Source organism: Amphiura filiformis, chromosome 8, assembly GCF_039555335.1.
Source record: "Amphiura filiformis chromosome 8, Afil_fr2py, whole genome shotgun sequence".
In the NCBI taxonomy this organism is placed as follows: Eukaryota; Metazoa; Echinodermata; class Ophiuroidea; order Amphilepidida; family Amphiuridae; genus Amphiura; species Amphiura filiformis.
Window position 1 is genome coordinate 27871352 of NC_092635.1, and position 19726 is coordinate 27891077.

The 19726-nt window shown below is 34.3% G+C and overlaps 1 protein-coding gene across 1 annotated transcript; it reads left to right on the forward strand.

Moving 5' to 3' along the window:
- Window positions 1–3335: 3335 nt before the first annotated feature.
- On the forward strand, window positions 3336–17735 carry LOC140158903 (ras-like GTP-binding protein RHO). The gene is made up of 4 exons (XM_072182171.1): window positions 3336–3457; window positions 7633–7807; window positions 8960–9109; window positions 9929–17735. The coding sequence occupies exons 2-4, from the start codon at window positions 7652–7654 to the stop codon at window positions 10199–10201; spliced, it is 579 nt and encodes a 192-aa protein (XP_072038272.1). The 5' UTR covers window positions 3336–3457; window positions 7633–7651; the 3' UTR covers window positions 10202–17735.
- The last annotated feature ends 1991 nt before the right edge of the window (window positions 17736–19726 follow it).

The following is a 19726-nucleotide window of genomic DNA, read 5'->3' on the forward strand; positions in this document are numbered from 1 at the left end:
TACAAATGTATACTTTCATGTTAAAATTTGTTGTCTGCTGTTTTTTTTAAATTTATTTATATAGGCCTAGGGGCCTATATATTTTTTGTGTGTGATTATTGTAATTTGTTGATAATTGTTTTTCTCATAATAAAAATCTAATAAACATTGAAAGACAAAAAAAAAATATTTGAATGTGTTCCTAACGTTTAGGGCGTAATATAGACATGATAGAAATGGTGCCCAAAATATCTGTGCCCAAAATCGCTTTCCCCCCTTTTGACCTGCCAAAAATCGCTTGACCCCCCCTTTCGACCTGCCAAAAATGCTTGCCCCCCTTTTTTGGCCTGCCAAAAATATTTGCCCCCCTAATTCTACAGACCGGGGGTACACATAATTATTGCAACACCACTGAGCATTAACATTTTTTTCAGGAAAAATAAAAATCGATATTTGTGAACAAAGATGTGTGCTAGATTAATTTTGCAAAAAAACGCGAAAAATAATTCAATTTCAGACTATTTTAGCCCCAGATCAATATGAATTTTGTAATTTGACGGTGCGCGAACTCAGTGAGCGGAAATTTTTACAATTTTGGACTATTTTGACCAAAAAACATCATGTGCTGTTATTGGGGTTAAAAGAAAGAGGCACAGGGCAATTTGGGGGCCAATAGGCCTAATTCCGACCCTGCTCTCCATTATCAGCCCTTAATAATTTTCGATTTTGTGCTCAGGGCCACTGAACCCTCGGGGCCCATGAACTTCGTGTCTTCGTCCACCCTGTCCCCCGCTTGCTGTATACGCCCCTGCACAAAAAAAAACAACAACTTGCCCATCATAGCCTATACAGCGAAAATCAATTATTTTTTTCTTCATGGAATGTAATACTCTGACCAATTCGGTCAAAATGAGGGGTAACTTTGGTCGGGCTATTTTTAACTCATATAGGGCGTCCCTAAAAAATTATATAGGCCTATAAAACATCTGTTTTAACTAGGTATAGAAGGGAACCAATGTCATAAAAAAGAAGAGTTAATTAGAAATCTTATTGGTTTTGTTAGGAAGCAGTGGTTTAATTAAAAACTCTGAAGTGTCCAAAGTACCCCCACCCCATTTTACGGTATATAGGCCTATATTATAAAGGTCAATGTCAAATTGTCCCATCATATTGTCCAAAAAATCAAACATGCTCCGATTTTGATCAAAGTGGTCTCAAATGAAAAAACATTTCAACCAAAGAATAGTTTGCCATATCTCATGTCATTTTTTGACCATCATGGTTCAGCAATATACCAACTCTTCACTGGCACTGAAGAATGTCATGCACACTCGGGCATAGTGTTTTAGTTGTTGTAAATGAAAGGTTGTATAAAAAGCCTACATATTGAATTGTTTTTGCTTTATTTTAATAAATTATGTTTTTTTGTGTGTGCAAGAAATGCGGCAAAATTGAAATCACATCTGACACCATGATGATTTCCTGAGACGAAAATACTTAGATGATTTCATTATTTAAATTACCACATACCCCTATTATCTTGTCAATAATTGACAAGGTACGGTACGGTACTTGATGTGAAATTCATTAAAAGGATAAAGAAGAAAGATCAGAATTTTATTTTCCTTGTTGTTTGTAAAAGAGAATTGTTTGACAGCCGGTTTGACAGTACACAGTAGGCCTATAAACTCCTATAAATGAAAGTTTTTCGAAAAAGAGATACTGATTGAGAAACAACTTGATCAGAAGCTATCAGAAAGCAACCACAGATGAAAATCAAATTGAATGCAGATACAGGCAAAAGATGAAATGAAACCCGGGAATGAAACACTTTTTATGGCATTTGGTTCACCTATGTTGAAAAGTGCAAGTTTTTCCAAAGAATTTTCTCTGAATCTGAATCATCACATATCCCAGCATGAACTTTATTATTTTTAAAGGTGACGTCAGATTGATGTCATGCAATTTATTGCTTTAGCGCCCTCAATGTCCTGGTAAGCTCCTCTTTTTGTTTGATTTCACCACCAAGGCATAAACAACAAGAACCACTTTCTCTTCATTTCTTGCGGTAAATAATAAACAAAAAATTCAAAAATAGCAAATTATGCTTTGAAAAGAAGTATGTGAATGATAAAAAGCATTTTATCAGTATATTATGACGAGGTGTGGTCAAAATTTGCAACAAAAAAAAATTGGCATGTTGCCACATTGAATATAAGTAATTGATAATGGACGTATAACGTATTGCTTTGGAAGGACTCAATTTCATCAAAAACTTCAGAAATGTGAAAAAATAGTAAAATTGTTTTTATCAAACAGCAAAAATCCAAAATATCCGAATATATATATTTTGCCAAGAAAAAAATGTGTCAAATCAGAAGCACACACAATAATCTAGAGGTCATAAAGCAACTAAAATTTTATATTTCTTGTCACATATTTTTTATCAAGTGATGAGGTGATTTTTTTCATTATTTCACTTACTGTATTGATGTAAGACCATTATGATGTCAAAGTAGGGATCATTTTTACAGACACTTTGCATCAAATTGAGAAAAGATTAAAAATAAAATAAAATAAAGATAATTTTTTTTGTAGGCCTACATGTAATCACCTGTAGGCCTACAATGAGGGAATCTGTTCAATATTGACTCTGTATTAACATCCTCTGCCAAGAATCCTGAAATCTGACATTTTGCGAGTTTTTATATTTCCATATCACTTTTCTGATTGACTTTATCACTTTTTTAATGAATAATGAATGTTTTGGCCAAAATGAAAAAGTGGTGCGGATTTAAAGTGATACCTGTGGTTTGTTTGTCAAACTCATGTGCATAAAAGTAGGCCTCTGTGAACGTACTAAATGCATTAAAGTCATCCGTGCATAGCCCTATATGTGCTGGGCTGTTGTTTTTTTAAACTGTACACAAAAAAACAAGAAAAATTGGGCAAAAACACAATTTAACCATCGAGATAAATATTTTATCTCGATGATTTAACAAAGTCCTGCACAGCAAGTAGGTGGCCGCGCTAAGATGCACGTACATGTAGTGGTTTCAATGAACAATACTGTATTTTTCAAATAATCTTAAAAGACAAAGCATGGATAATCATAGCCCAGTCTCGACTGATGTTTGAAAAAAGGGCAATCAATAAATAATCAATCCAATCAATCATTCACTGATCAATCAATCAACCGAACAAACGAATGATCAAATAAAAAAAAAAATAATAATACTGACATGTCAACAAAGCACTTTAGTATTAAAAAAACCATAGAAAGTGTTTAAAAAAAGTTCAAAAAAGTACAAAAAGTATAACTATAATTTCGATAGGGATTTTGTACACTCCGTTATGGCGAACCTCACTAACCTTGTATATTTCATACCGGCAACCCGGTGACTACTGTGTCGGGAAATATACGGTGACTGTACAACCCTCGGACTTTTTTTTAGAATCACATTTTATCAAAATTAAGGTAGGTATTTGTGTATTTATTGTTAAATACATGTAAAATAATGTTTAAAGCTATTGATTGTTTCATTTCATTAGCCTAATTTGCCGAAAGAAAGCCGATTGAGGACGTTTTTCAGGACGAAATGAGAAGTGCTTCCGTACCCGGTGAATTAATCATCACGGGCAATGGCGACTCTCATGTATTGAATATGGGTGGAGTCGAAATGACAAGCTTTCTTTACTTATTGGCTTCTTTATCGTATTATTCATCATTTTTTAGTAGTCCTGAGGTGTGGTTTAGTGTTTAATTGCCATAATATACAGTAAATTGAACAGATAATTGATATAAATGTGTTAAACACGAAGCTGTTCATGTGTGATCAAATGCATGACAATATTTTTTTGCACTACAGTATGATGAGTATAAATCATGACATTGTTCATAGTATAAAATAGTCACGATTATCGCACTTTCAGTTTCCCACGCGTTTGAACGGGAATTGGATTGCGTACTTTTTCGATGTCTGGTGAGCAAATTTTTTCAATCTTTTGAGAAAATGATGTCAAATTTTCTATTCTGTATTGTTTGGTAATAATGTCTTTTGCCAATAGTATGTTTAAAGTTGTAATTTTGTGTTTTTGATCTCAAAGATCGGATATTTTCGTTCGATTAAATTCTGAACCCTTACATAAGGGTGCCGATTTGACAGAACTTTGACGATAATTTTGCCTTTTGGACACTAAAATGCTTTCGATCCTTAATTTTGTTTCAACCGAGTCTTAAATTAGCAAGCACAATACGGTTGGTACCACTTTTATATACATTGATGAAATTTTAAAGATTTTTTTCAAGTTTCTAACCGGCATAAATCGTTAAGTGTGTATTTCCCATTGACATCCAAAATGGGAAATCTGAGTCTGATGGACATAGGAACAGGCGTCCATGAGACTCAGCGAGTCTAGTATAAAATGCATAGCCCAAATACAGTGCATATCATCATCACTCTGTCATGTTTGTTGCTAAAAAATTGTCATTTGCCACAGTAGGAATTATCTTTGGCTTCTAACTTACAAGTAGCATATTTGTTTTGTCCAAAAGTAGGAATAGTTTAACACTCACTCACTCTGATTCCTTCTCTTCTGTTCAGTGCATAATGTGTTCAGGGGGGGGCAGGGGTCAAAATACAAAATAAAACTTACATCCAAAACTCTGATTTTTGCCTAAAAATTGGCTGATTTTCACAAAATTTTACGCAAAATTCTACATGCAGAGTCAAAAGTTACATATGTGCATCTTTGCATGTGAACTTGAAGATGATTGCATGCATGCAATTGAATACCTGAGTGGAAGAAGGGCCCAACTCCATCAAAACTGTTTTTGAGATATTAAGAAAAAACTTAATATTTGGAAAAGTTTTATAGACAGAATGTTTTCATCTTCAGGGGACCTTTTATACATGAACATACAATATCACATACATTCAAAATTATATAATTTTCAAACCACCGATCATCATGAGATCAAAATAAAATGGTACAAAGATGTAGTTCCAAAGCATAATATAACTGGTATTGCATCACATTTTACTACACAAGCTACCCAAATCGATATGTATGTCATTGCTATCAGTTCTTGCTATTACTATTACAAATAAAAAGTATGCCCTGTCAGTGCTGTGTAGTTCGTTCCTGTACTTCTGTGAAAAGTTTCTTTTTTGCGTCCAAACTAAAAAATAGAGGTTTAGAGGTACCGTGTTTGTTGCCCGCCTTGTCCCTCCCTGCCCCACTGAAGGGGAGCATGCAGCCTGTGGTGTTTATTGGGGTTAGAGTAAAAAAAATCTAATTCAATCTAATGTAGGGCACCAATTGTTGTCGTTTTTTTAAAATAGGTCACTGAACATTGTTAAAAGCTAAAACAGGATCAAATTTAATGACATAAGTTTCTTTCATGCAGGGTGCCAGATTTCCTTTAATTTCAGGATTTCCTACTATTTGTTGAAACTCCAAATTTCCACTCTTACTGATTTTTAGCCTGTTCACACTTTTTCAGGTTTTTCCTGCAAAGTCACTTCAGGGAACTCCCAACCCTGTTCATGGCACTTGGGAAATAACAATACAGATTTCAGTAAAACAGTTGAAAGCATGCATGTCTTTATTGAATGTAATCACATGTAATCATGTGATCTTCGTATCCTCTATTGAAATTGTCACATGATTATATGCCGTATTTGCTAACATTAAGGAACTTGGATTTTCAATAAGTACATGTACTTCCTGGTTTTAAAAGTAAAAAAAAAGGAAAGAGTGTCAAGTGGCATGTATTTTGCTTACACCTGTTTTTGAAAGGATTTATTCCACTAAATTTACTCCCAAGCTATCTTTTTTGGTAGATCAGCAGTGACATTTCATTGCAACGCATGTTAAGGTGGTTTTAAAGGCTACGGTGTCATGCATAGATTGGCTAGAAAGTGGCACAGGATATATGGGTGAGAAAAACTAGCCTGCCAATTTTTTTTCCAAAAGAATATGACTTGTAAACATAATATTTTGTTGTTGGAAACCCCATAGGCATTGTATACATAGTGCTTTTGGCATGTTGCCATGTTCACCAAATCAGCATAATTTATGAAAACATAATTTGTTTAATTATGATTTTCTCTCCTTTATACTCACTGCATAAATCTGTATTTGATATAGTTATGTTGGAATATATCTTGGGCATAATCAATCAACTTTTCAAGCCTATCACTTTCTTCATTTCTTTTTCACAGGGTTTGAAAAAGACCAAATGTGACCCGGCAGCACAAATGAGCCGTAAATTCCCTAAATTGTATTCTGAGTTACGGTATAAATGTGTACGAAGGTCGTATTCATCGGTAACTTATCTGCCGCGACATCTGACTCATTTTGATAGTCACAACACCAATCAATAATCCTATTATTGAAGTGGATAATAAGCTTCTACCTCAGATGGCTATAGAACTTTTAATAGCTCTGGTCTTTGTTTGCTTTTGCTAAATCCTTTTCAAGTGGTGGGTTACCAGGCATTGTATTTTGTATAGGTATGCATAACCAACAATTAACAATGAGAGAACCTTCTCAAACCTCGTTGACCTGGGGATGATTTGAAATGGCCGCCAATTATGACTGTTTGATATTTATTGCCAGCAATGTGGAAAAAGAGACGCATGTATAAATGAAAAAAACTATAACTTTGTTGAAGGAGCAAAGTTTAACAAACCATAACCCCGCTTCTGGATATCGTTTGAAGTCAAATGATATACCATTTTTAAGTTTATGATGTTTATTTTTAACCACGAAATAAAACAAAATTGACCGGGGAGGAATTTACGGCTCATTCGCCGTGGACGGTCACAAATATACTTGTGAAAACTTAAATTGGAAAAAAAACCCTAAAAAATGGAGTTTGACAAAAAATTGAACATCTTGGTCATGTTAGAAGTTGTTTCACGCATAATTGATTAATTTTGAAGCCTGTAGCTCTTTTTGTTTTCCTGGCCTTCCATTTGTAATAAATGCAGGGACTTTTTTCACATGTTCACAAAATTAAGGGGTAGGGGTAACATTTTTATATTTTTCAATGTTGTTGCATTTAAAATTACATAAATTGTTATCCACTTGCAGCTTTTATAATTCTGCATGAAATGACAAGTAAATCATCCCTATACACCACTCCTATCAGAAGATATATTGGTACAAAGCTCATTTTGTGTCCAAAACTGCAATTTTTTGAGTAACCTTTGTTACATGAAATGTCAAATTTCAATGAGCCTTGTGCAAAAACTATGCAACAAGTTATCTGATGCATTTGTATTGCAAAGCCCATATTAATGTTGTTGGGTCTGTGGGTATACAAAGTTGAATGGTGAAAAATTTTGTCACCCGAAAATGGTCTTTTTTCAGAAAAATTAGCCATAAATCCATATTTTGTGATCTCATGGTGCAAGGTATCAAGTTTTAAATAAAAAACTCATAACAATATATGTTGTGGTTATTTTCACCCCTAAATATTTTTTACACTTTTAGCAGTGAAACTGTGGTCGGGTCTTAAACCCTGTCTTACTTGCTTAACTTGCTTTGATGTTCTTATCTACATACATGTATGCATTAGAATTTGAAGATGTGAAAATTTGACATGCTAATTTTACCTTTCTTCTCTTTTCTTTTTTGTTTCAGACCTATTTATTGACATACAATGGCAGCTATACGAAAGAAATTGGTGATTGTAGGAGATGGAGCTTGTGGTAAAACCTGTTTGTTAATTGTGTTCAGCAAAGATCAGTTCCCAGAAGTCTATGTACCTACAGTATTTGAAAACTATGTCGCTGACATAGAAGTGGACGGCAAACAGGTGAGACTGAAAGATAAATGCATTCCCTGATTGAATCTAAAATATGAAAATTGTTTCTAACAAATAATATTCCTTCATTTATTTGTTAGAAACAAATAAATGAAGGAATATTATCAGTTGTATCGCACATTCTTCCACATAAATATGAAAAAGGTTTTGAAACCAGTAGGTTCACCAGGTTTGGTAATTAAGAAGTAAAAGAGTTTTTGATATCTCAAAATCAAATGAAGAAACTTTACTTAGTATTTTTTTGCGGACAGGCTAGTTCAGTGAGCAACTGATTATTTCTAAGCTTGTTGTTCTTGTGATGATCCATCAGCTGATGACTAACGGGAAGTAATGTCATTTCTGGTAACGATGTTAGTCTTGCTAGCAGTGAGGAGTTTTGTACAAAGATAAGGGGATTTACAATCTAGGTCATGATTTTGATCTGCTGTTGGAGATTGCTAGCAAGACTTAACATCGCTACCAGAAGTGGTATATATATAGAACTACAATTCATCAGCTTTTACATGTAGACCATCCCAACAACAACAAGCTTCAAAAAAGTCAGTTGCTCACTGACAAAAGTGTCTTCAAGAAATTAGTAAGTTTCTTCAATTGGTTTTGACCAATCAAAAACTGGCATGACATGAAAAAGGTGTTTTACTGAACTTTTAGTTTCAAGTGATTAAATGATGAATATGATCTTGATGTGTTTAAAAGTTTCCTTAGTCCATGGTTCCCAAGCAGTGGATTCTCACCCCATTTTGGGTTTAAAATTTAGAGACTACACAGATTGCACATGGGACATAATTTTGGTATGGGTTGGTTGGCGTGACTAGCTAGTCTGACTTTCAAAAAATGGGCTTTAGAAACATTTGATTAGATACAGCTCTGAGAGATGTATAGCACAGTATAGGTGAGAGCAAGCCAAAAATTTAAGTGGTGTTTTTGAACCACAACATTTGGCTTTCCACAGTTTCCTGTCCTGAATTACAGGTCAGCAACCTCCAGTCCAAATGTATTTGGTGAGCTAGATGAAAACCATTGCCTGGTCCTTTAATATGAACCAAGGTTGAAAATGCAATGAAGTAATGTCTTGTTTGTTTGTGTTGTTCCCCACTTTCTGTTTTAATCAGTTATTATACCAACTCTTCATTCAATCTGTAGGTTGAGCTTGCACTATGGGATACAGCAGGACAAGAAGACTACGACAGACTGAGACCATTATCATACCCAGACACAGACGTGATACTTATGTGTTTTTCAATCGACAACCCTGACAGTTTAGAAAACATACCAGAGAAGTGGACGCCAGAGGTAAGTTAGCCCTAACTCAGTAGTGCACCCAAAGAGTCCAGGTTCAGAATAGCCCTGTGCATAACACTATGGTAAATTAGATTGTCACACATGGAGGAGTACCTCCAGCATTTGTCAGCCAAAACCCAAAATCAAATAGCAATTGGCATTTTTTCAGCATGAGGGTTACCAAGCTAACTCCCATCAATTTGATATAGTCCTGCAGACATGCCAACTAGTACGGTTTCACAATATTTTGCGTGGTAAAACATGAAAAATATGGTGGTACGGTGTTCGGCAATCTTGACCAAAATAATATTAAGTCATGCCTCAAAAAGATAAATGGCTGCAGTAATAGACTACCGATCTGAACTGATGTCGTTTGACCTGTTAAATTGCATGGTCATTTGATTGGTTGATATTTGTAAACATTGCATCAATTTGGCCTTGTCGACCAATCGGCAAGCTTGTCTTAAAAAGTACTTTGGCATCGTAGAGGCGTAGAAGCACTCTTGGTGTGTGTTTGTGTTTGACTTTTCGTTCATGTACGACACCAAAAACGTAAATAATGGCATCCAAAGATTTTGATACAACCTGTAGTATTGTGTGGCATCTGTTTTGTGGTGTTGATACAAGGTTACAAACATTCCAACTTAATGATGTTGGAGAGAGCTTATTGCACACTATGATTATTCTGGATGATCCCATTTCCATACCACATAAAATTGAATGACTTCTACATCAGCTATATTCAATGAGATGTAAATTAAATTTACATCACATAAATATATACATGTATGTAATGTTTTGATTGACCATTTTGTTTCCTCCGCCACCCAGGTGAAACATTTTTGCCCAAACGTACCAGTCATCCTTATAGAAAAAAAAAAAGATCTGAGGAATGACGAAAGCACAAAGAGAGAATTAGCCAAAATGAAGCAAGAGCCTGTGAAACCAGAGGAAGGTCGCGCCATGTCAGATAAGATCGGAGCTTTTGCCTACCTAGAGTGCTCAGCCAGAACCAAAGACGGCGTGCGAGATGTGTTTGAAACAGCGACAAGGGCTGCATTACAGGTCAAGAAGAAGAAAGGTGGCAAATGTAACGTCTTGTAACTGCTGATAATCTTTTAGTCAAAACAGTTACTGGGATCAACCTAATAAGCACCCATTTCACAAAGAAATTTCAAATGAAAATTTACTATTGTTATCATTATTGTAGCAAAGTTTTGTGAACCCTTAAAAGCGGCCCATTTTGGAGGACAGAAAAAAAATACACCGTACGGTGAAAATACTTATATTGTTGATATACGTAGTACCAAAGTATTGGTAAATGTAAAATTATGCTGGTGCAGATATATAGTGGTGGTTACAAAAAAAAAGAAGTTTACTGTTTGTTTGATACATAAGTGGCAAGTTAAAGTTACGACTTACACCTTAAAGTGCAATTTATGCAATTATAGTCATTTGCCCGTTGCAGCATCTAGACTGTTTATAAAATTTTAAATAATTAAAAGTGATACATGCTAATTTTGTATCAATCAATCGGTTTCTCATCAACCCATCGAAGAAGATGGACTTTTTGTATGTATCGTGAAATTTGAATGCTTATTTGACAAGTATGTTCGTGGGTGCTTATTATTTTGAAAACAGTAGTTAGTAGAAATGGGTAAAGTTAATTTCATAATATATATATATAATATAAATATATACATATTCTAATTGGTGTAAAACCATGTTCATGTCACACCAGGAGAGATACTTACAACTGAAAAGGAAAAATATGCCACAAAGCGTTTTCAGAAAAAGTATCCAATGGACACCTTGCACCTGTTCTCCAGAACGTGGAGATTGTACTTTGACATCCCATTGGCAAAATGTTTCAACGATTTAAAATAATATTGCTATTTTTTGTACTATTTCAACTCTTCGTTATGTGCAACTGTTTTGTCAAAATAAAGTCAACCACATATGTTGAAAAGAGGCACTTATTTTGTTGACTTTATTGTCCTTTTTCAGGGGAGGGGGGGATGGGGGAAGTGATAGAATTGTTAGCAGCCTCTTACACAGATGTAATATAGATACTTGTAATAAGCACAGTGAAAGAAGCGTACCTTTGATTTAGAGGTCAGAGGTGGTTGAAACAATGAAATAATGCTGGTTGAAATGATACGGAAGTTTTTGTTTTGTTTAGCTATGCAACCACAGGAAAACACACCCATGGGTAAAATGTTATTTATTTCACCCACAATTTTGAAAAACTTTTTTTTTTTTATTGAATTGTGTGTGTAATAAACCGTGGTTACAGCTTTCCCTCCTTGCCTATCTGACGTGAGGTCGATATTTGACTTGAAAACTTAACACCCTGCTTGATCAGCATTGTTACATTGTTCACAAATTGTAAATCTTAATGACTAGCATATAACTCATACATGTAATACTAAAAAAAGTACTTGAATGTGCCCGTTTATTTTAGGTCTATGTCTGTCCTGTGTTTGGTAGGTAGCCCTGTTGATCAGTGCCTGCAATATTTGGTAATTCAACTGAAGTCTGCTATGATAAGATTATTGTGTATCAACAAGTTAACCGAGTTACATATTCATCCATGTATCGTGTGTGTATACAGGGTTTTGCAGAAGTTAATTACTATCCCAGGTGCTGTAATGGTACCTCAGATCGCTGTTCAGATGCGACACTGTTGTATTTGTGACACAAACACACACATAGTGCAACAATCTTTGATGTGTAACTGATTTTTAAGCTGAATGAATTCTCCACCCACGAATCAGTTCCAAAAGACTGCGAATTGTAACAAATCTTGTAGATGCTGACTATCACCTACCATTGTATTTTTTTTTCTTCTAACCAATTAGTTGTTTCTTTTCTCGTTCCTTTGTGTTGTTCATCAGGACATGTTTTGTATGTTTCTTCATTGTATTATCATTTTATGTTCATATCATATTTATGTATAGGCACCATGATTGCCTAGGCCTATATTCTTGGTAATTTATTTGTAATGGAGGTATATTCTTGATGCCCTTAATGTAGCCCTTTTTTTAATTTAAAAATAATTTAGCATTAAATTACCAACATCATCCTGTAATTATTATAATCTATATTGATGGGTAAAATAAACATATGTGATGTGTAGCATATTTGAGGGTTGACATATGTCACAATTTAGAAAATTTATTGTTCTAATTTGGTGTAAAGTTTGACTGGTTGCTTCAATTGATAGTAGAAGGCATTACAATTGAATTTCTATGACACTGCATTATAATTTAAACATTGTAGTGTTACATGTTGTACAAATAAGATGGTGGCATATCACCAATGTAATGAAATATAAATGTGCTGAACATTAGCAAGTTTGACGTACCAAATCAAGAAATTGTATTTTAGGATCGTGATTAGAAAAAGAGTACAAACAATGCCATTATTTTCTCAATAATTTCCAAGTTTTGCTGTTGACAAATAAAAAAATAAATAATAGATAAAAATAAAATGTGTTTAAAGAGGAGAAAAACATAATTGATCTGAGTTGCAATTTAATGAAATTGCATACTTGCTCAGATGATAACCATGCATTACATGAATAGGTTTGTGTTGTAAAAAGCAGTTATACTTTGAAATCAAATATACAACTGCCAGTTTTACAACTAGAAACCTTTGTGAAAAATCCACCATTAGAAGTCGCTAATTGTTATTGGCCTGTATTTTCAAACGGCCAAAATTACAACGATCATTCTTGATACTAAATGTAAAAATGTTGGAATGCAACAGTAGGGAGTGATTTTGAATCACACTTGGGTGTATTATAGTACTATAAAATATTGAATTGTTATTGATCTATACTTTGTAATTATGCAGCTCAATAAAAACAATACATGTACTCAGTTAAAGGTCAGTTAAAACACTTAACTAGGGTCAACAGGTGTATAATTAGTCGAAAGGTTTCAGTTGGCTGGAGGAAGATTGTGTTGAGATCCAGAGATATTGCAGTAGGCTGCAAATGGTCTATTACTGTTGAAAAACATACACCCTCTATTGAAGACATGACCTTAATCTCCTACACAAGGAGTGTGAATTTCAAATGGATTTACCTGGATGGGCGACTCTATTAACAATCTACACCCCTTGTGTGAAAGATTAAGGTCATGTCTTCCAAATGGGGTGTATGGATTTCAAGTGGAATAACCCAGTAAGATTGGTTAGCTACAGCCAGATTGAAAGAACCAAACATCCAATACTGTATACACTGATACATATACAACAAGTTGAAATGACAGCTAAAACATCACTAACGTGTACAATTTGGTGTTGTGTAATTTTTGCAAACTCAAAATGATGTCAGATTTGTTGGTAATCTTAATTGAACGATATGAATTTTATGTGGTTTTTTTGTACATTTGTGTGAAATGCATTGACTTCAGTCATTGAAGACATTTTGCATTTGTCCGTAATGGAAACATTTTTTTGCTGAACTGATCTAATTTGAGAGCTTGCAGAATATAATTCCACTGAATACCAGGGACTGTCTTTTGGAATTTGCAGGAGAGCATTAAATAGCTCTTCTGGAGCCTTCAAGGAGAGCTGTTTAGAGCATTTACAATAGAATGTAAGGAGAACATGGTCAACTAAGGAGAGCTAAAAATTACTCTCCTATATCAGATTTAAGGAGAGCAGTTGGAGAGCGATTGCTCTCGCTCTGCTCAAAAGGCAGTCCCTGGAATACAGTACAATACAAACACTGGTTTTACCAGAATATTTTGATAGATATACTGTGCGTATGTATCTGCTCAATAGTGTACACAAAGTATTCTGGCAATGTATTTGCATATTCTAACGATTCAGTTTCAATTCTAGTTTATATATTGATTGATTACAACTACTGTACAAGCAGTATTTTGTGTGTGTGCAGAATAGTCATCATTTTCATTTATTTTGGACACCGAATTGAACATTTTGCAGAATCCTTAACATAATTCCATTAAATATTAACATATTTTGTTCATTCTTTTGATTGGTTAAAGTTTACCAAAATAAAACCACAAAAATTAAAGCTTGTACAGTATTAAAATATGTGACCATCCACCACAAATCGGCTGTAATGTCGGCAGAGCTTGATATGGTCCATTAAATTTCTTAAAAAACAATATGAAAAAAAAAAAAAAAAGGATTTCTCAACTCGTACTGATTTTTGACTACCTTGCAAACAAGCAGCACTTGCATGTAATATACCATTGTAAAGCTTATTTTAAGGAGAATTAGCCTGTCCAATATCTCACAAAATGGCAACAGTACAGCTCATTTGTGGTGGACGGTCACATATTTTCTCGATGGGATCATACAGAGTAGGTGTCTTCAAATATCCAGCCAACACCCAATACAATCTTAACGTCACACATTGTTTTCATGACCACTCTCAGTCAGTTTAAATTTATTTGCCATTGCTTTCAAAAGACATTAACTTTTTAAAGTATTTAACACCAACTTGTGCAAAATTAACTTATTCTGAGAGCTCGATTTTTTTTCTTAAACTAATCTGGTATTAATAAAATGAAAGATACATTTTTGGCAGTTGGGACACCCTGTACATCTAAAGTTAATCAATTGATCAGCACAGATGAACTCATGTCAATAATCAAACTGACACTATGAGTCAAAATAGCCTCATTCTTAGTGGCAAAGCTCAATAACCTCCATTCAACCATCAAAGCTCAAAACTGACCTCAAGTTATTGAGTATGAGTTTTTTACCCAATATATTCAATGGTCATTCTATGGGGTTTATTGAGCTATGCCCTGTCAGATGGGATTGATTGAGATACTAGTGCAAGTTTGAGGTTAAAAATTTCTTATGTTGGTCTCATCCTTTGTTGTGGCCAACTTTATGGTTTATGGTATTATTATTGTTCTAAACTTCTAGCAATTTGCTTTGAAGATTTGTATACTAGTATGTAATACATAGTACACAGTCTAACACTGAAAATGATGGTGTTCATTTTCAAATTTTTTCAGCTCTACATAAAGAGTTTTGATTCTGTCAAGCAGTTCTAAAGCTTTCTCTGTAATTGTAATAATCTAAAAATTAATCTTTAGTGCAGAATTTTCATGAAATTTGAAATAGAAACATGGCACTATGGCTATGCTTTTCATAGAGTTAAACTTTGTAAAACTGCTTGAAACTAAATCAATTTGGTCAGAAAAAAATACTTGAATTTTTATCTGAACTATAAATATTCCTCTTCGCTATCTTCATTTTGTTTTTGTAATTATAAATGAAAGTGTTATTAGTGTCTAAAGTAAAAACAAAAACGAAGGTAATCTGTGGTTTAGACTTAAAAGTCATGTCTTGGGCCAAAGCGAATTTGGGTCCATTCCTTGTTTATGCCATTTTACTTAAATCTAGCCAAGTGTCTGTAGGAACAGTGAAAAGATGACAGTATTTGATGTATCTGATGATCTGCTTGAAATACTGTATGGTTGGATATTTTTCCGAGGTTTTTTTTTCCGCGGTTAATTTAAGAACCGCAAATTTTTAAAGCCTGCAAAAATATTCTTGACGTGTAGGTTTTAACCCCGTGAGAACTACCTGCCGAATGGCCAAAATGAATATTGTGTCCAGGGGGTTAATGTGTAGATGTGTGAAAATGCGAATTCAAGAACAGCAAAACTGCTCATCAAAACAGTTAAAACCGTGAAAAAAATAATACCGCTTAAATATCTTGCTAGACAGTAATTGATTGGTGGCCAAATCAATCCATGCAATCACAGATTATACTGATGATTCTTGTTGTGTGCAGAAATAGTAGAAACACTGGCAGTGTTTTTAAAACAAGATTGTATTATAAATTGGCTAATATTTGAATAATGAAACTTTCTTATCAACTGTGCTTGTTGTTGTAAGTTGATATTTTTAACCCCCTGAGCACTACCTGCCGATCTAACATTGCCTCTGATTGGTCAATTACATGATATCTTCACCAATCAGAATGGAGCTTTGCAAATAATTCACCCCAATTTGTTTGTGTGGTGAAATTATTCTAACAATGTTGCCGAATGGTCCATTTGATAATGAATACTTCTTTATGACCAATCGGCAGGTAGTTCTCATGGGGTTAAGTAGTTATGTGTATTATGTCGTAGCTTGGTTTAGTATGAGCGGCAAGACTTTTAAATTATGTATACAGTAAATGTCAGGTCCGAACTGTAGTTGCTGCAGTCCCAAACAGAACTTAACATCAAGCTAAATTTTGTACAAAAATACTTGTTAACTTGAAACTAAATAAATAGTAACTAAACCTTCATGAGAATAATATTAGAAAGTAAAAAATGTTGAATTTGACTGCAAACAAGATTATTTTGAATCTTGGGGATAAAATATACAAATTGGGCACTTTTTTGAAAAATTGTCAAAATAAAAATTATTTAAAAGCAAATAATTTTAAGCTGTTATGAAATTTAAAAAATTCCTTTAAAAAGGAAAAATAACTAGTTAACAAGTGACAACTTCACATTCTATCAGTCTACTTTTGTTTTGTAAATATTCAACAATTATACCATTAAAATGTGAAATTACTAAGTTTTCTGTATTAAAAAGTGGGATACACGGAGCATATAATATATATTAAAAAAAGTAGTTGATGGTTCTGATTTCTAATTAGCAATTGCCCCACAATATTATATATTTATGTATGTGTAGAAAAGTGGAATAATACCAAACTAAATGCACTATCAAGTAATTGGTAATTTCTTATGCCCATGATATATATTTGTGTATTACTGTGATTGATATCGTGCAGTATTCCAAAGAGAAATACCTTTCATTTCATCTGCATGTTATTACGTTTCTTGTACCAAATAATGTACGAACAAATGTTTTTAAAAAATCGTAACGAAACGAGGGTTTTTCTACTTTATTTTCGTAATATTTCCTGTCATATTGTTAGTTTTGTTGATTTTTGATTTGCCATGGTTGTTTAGTAAGTAATATAATTTGAAGATATTTAAAAAAAAATGTCAGTGCATTTTCTACTGAATTTAAGTTTTAGAATGGTTCCGCAGCAGATGTTTGTTGTTTGGCTACCAGATGATATGATATGCATATGTAACTCTGAATAAGGGATCATTTGAAATGGAACTGTTTTACTATTTTACTAGTTGAAAATATTTTTTTGTTTGGATGAAATGTTAATGTTAAGATCTCTTCAAGTATTCCAACTTGGAACATTTGCTCGACTCAAGGTGTGATTGAGAAGCCATTTGTAAATAGAATTTGACCTGGAATGCTTGACCTATGACCTATTAGGGACAGATGACCTTTTATAGGGACACTTGTATACTTTTTTATAATGTACAAGTGGTATGACTTTTGGCTTATGCTCATTCCATGCGCTGTGCAAATTTCAAGTGATGCTTTGAAAAGATTGATATATTTTGCTTTGGCGGAACATTCTGTGTTGCAATTTTGCTGAAGGTGTTTCTCTTTGGAATACTTCTTTATTCTGTACTAAAACTTAGTCATGTGTATTTGCTGCTTGCACAATTGCACAACTTTAATACTTCCGTAATAATTACAATTGATGTTAATTGTACTGAATAAGCATCACGTACTGTTAATGGCCAAATAAATAACAGTAAGACAAAAACCTGGTTGTGTAAATGATTGTTGATTTACCTGCATGTGTTGTAATTATGTTTTATGCCTCTAAGAGGCATTTTGTTTCCTGGTTGTCTGTCCACCTGCCAGTCTGTCCGAGCATGTGAACACCATTTCTCGGAACTGGCAAGGCATATAATTTAGTGATGTGACTTAGTGGAGGGTGCAGAGATGCCAGTTTTCAGGAAATTTTGATCCTCCTGTACAAAAGAAGAGGAGAATGCACATTTTCAGAATTTTCTAAGCATTTCAGGAAATTTTGAGAAGAGTAACTGGCATCTCTGGGGTGGCAATTGGCGACCTTCAAATTCCATTAAATGTCGACGCAATATATCATAAAATAGGTATGAGAGGCGGTCAATAAGTTCGTATACCATGGTATTTTACTTTGTCGTAAGATAATGAATTTGGTCTTGTTTGACATCCTGTTCTTAAAATGATTGGTACCCATTGGTTTTGGTGTTTATTGAAAAGCCCACTTCTTCCAAGTGCAACATAGAATCCTCTTTGAATGGTCAAGCTTTTATCCCAACAAAAATTGGTGGTCTTATTTTGCATTTTGATCTTGTCCATAATAATCCCTGGAAACTGATGGGTATAATTTTTTCCAAGGTTCCTTTGACAGCGTTACCCATCGAGTATATGTGCGCGACGTCAAGCGTGTGCATTGGACCTTGTGCAAAATAATACGCGCTGGACAGCTAGCAGTACGCTTAATTTGTAAAAGGAAATCTGAATAACAGTATACCAATCATTTTGATACTGCCTGTATTGTACAGTTGCTGTGAATAGTTATGATGTCCTTGATATTTAACAGCAGGGAAATGGTCCTTCGAGTTCAAGGATGGAATGAGCAGCCCTTGAAGGATAATCCATGGTCTAAAGACCTGCTGACTTCACACATGCATGCTGGTACAAAGGCATTGATAATGAATAAAGAATCAACTGAGATGAGATGGTCACAAAATATGACATCTCTGATGAAATTGAAGAGAGAGTAATGGAAGGGAACATGGATCTTTTTTGACTTCATTATTTCTGAAGTGTAAGTCCAAAATAGATAAAACTACCATTTTTTGGACAAGAAATGAGTTGAGGAATCATATGGTAATGTCAGATTTACACAAAAATGGCAAGTGTTTGAAAAAGAAATCACAAAAATACGCTTTATTACCCCAAATTTTAGTGACAACATAACAAAAAATTCAGTTCTGTGAAGGAATCAGTTCGCTTTTCAAAAAGTAGAGACACAAAATTATTGCACAGCCCGTAACTAGACCCAGAGTGGGCACACAGTCCTATCAATCTATGTAAGTGATGATTTGGCTTTAAAATGGACATATTTTGAAATGCCAAGGTATGAACCCCTAGTAGTGTCAGGAAGTGCAACTTTAAAAGTCGCAACTTTATTAGGAGTAGTAGAACCTCTGGTGTTTTTTATTGTATTTCTTATTTTTTGCCTCTTTCATTTGACACCGCTCGGAGTGTTATGTAGGGAAAATTTGTAGGGATGCTATTGCTGGACGTACAAAAAGCGTTCGATAGCGTTAATCATCATGATATCCTGTGTAAGAAACTTCAGGCTATGGGAATTGACCCCACTTGGTTCATTTCTTATTTATCGAATAGGCAGCAGCTTGTGTGCATCGATGGTATTAATTCCAGTCTTAGGCAGCTCTCCTGTGGTGTTCCACAGGGGAGTTTGCTGGGACCATTGCTTTATCTGTGCTATAGCAACGACATGGAAACATCGGTGCACAATAAGCTTCTTTTGTACGCCGATGATAGTGTGATTATTTCATCCCATAAGGATCCTGAGGTCATTTCTCATAGCCTGAGTTCTGATTTATCTTCTTGCAATAACTGGTTGATCAATAACAAGTTGTCTCTTCATGTGGGAAAAACTGAGTGTATTCTATTCGGGACCAGATCAAAATTAGGCAAGGTCGGTGATTTTCAGATTTCCTACAATAATCAAAC

Bases quoted from the DNA above. Each gene is read 5' to 3' on its own strand.
- LOC140158903 (XM_072182171.1), top strand. From the start codon at position 7,652: ATGGCAGCTATACGAAAGAAATTGGTGATTGTAGGAGATGGAGCTTGT. The intron at 7,808-8,959 runs GTGAGACTGAAA...TTCAATCTGTAG, and splicing joins TAGAAGTGGACGGCAAACAG to GTTGAGCTTGCACTATGGGA. The intron at 9,110-9,928 runs GTAAGTTAGCCC...TCCGCCACCCAG, and splicing joins CAGAGAAGTGGACGCCAGAG to GTGAAACATTTTTGCCCAAA.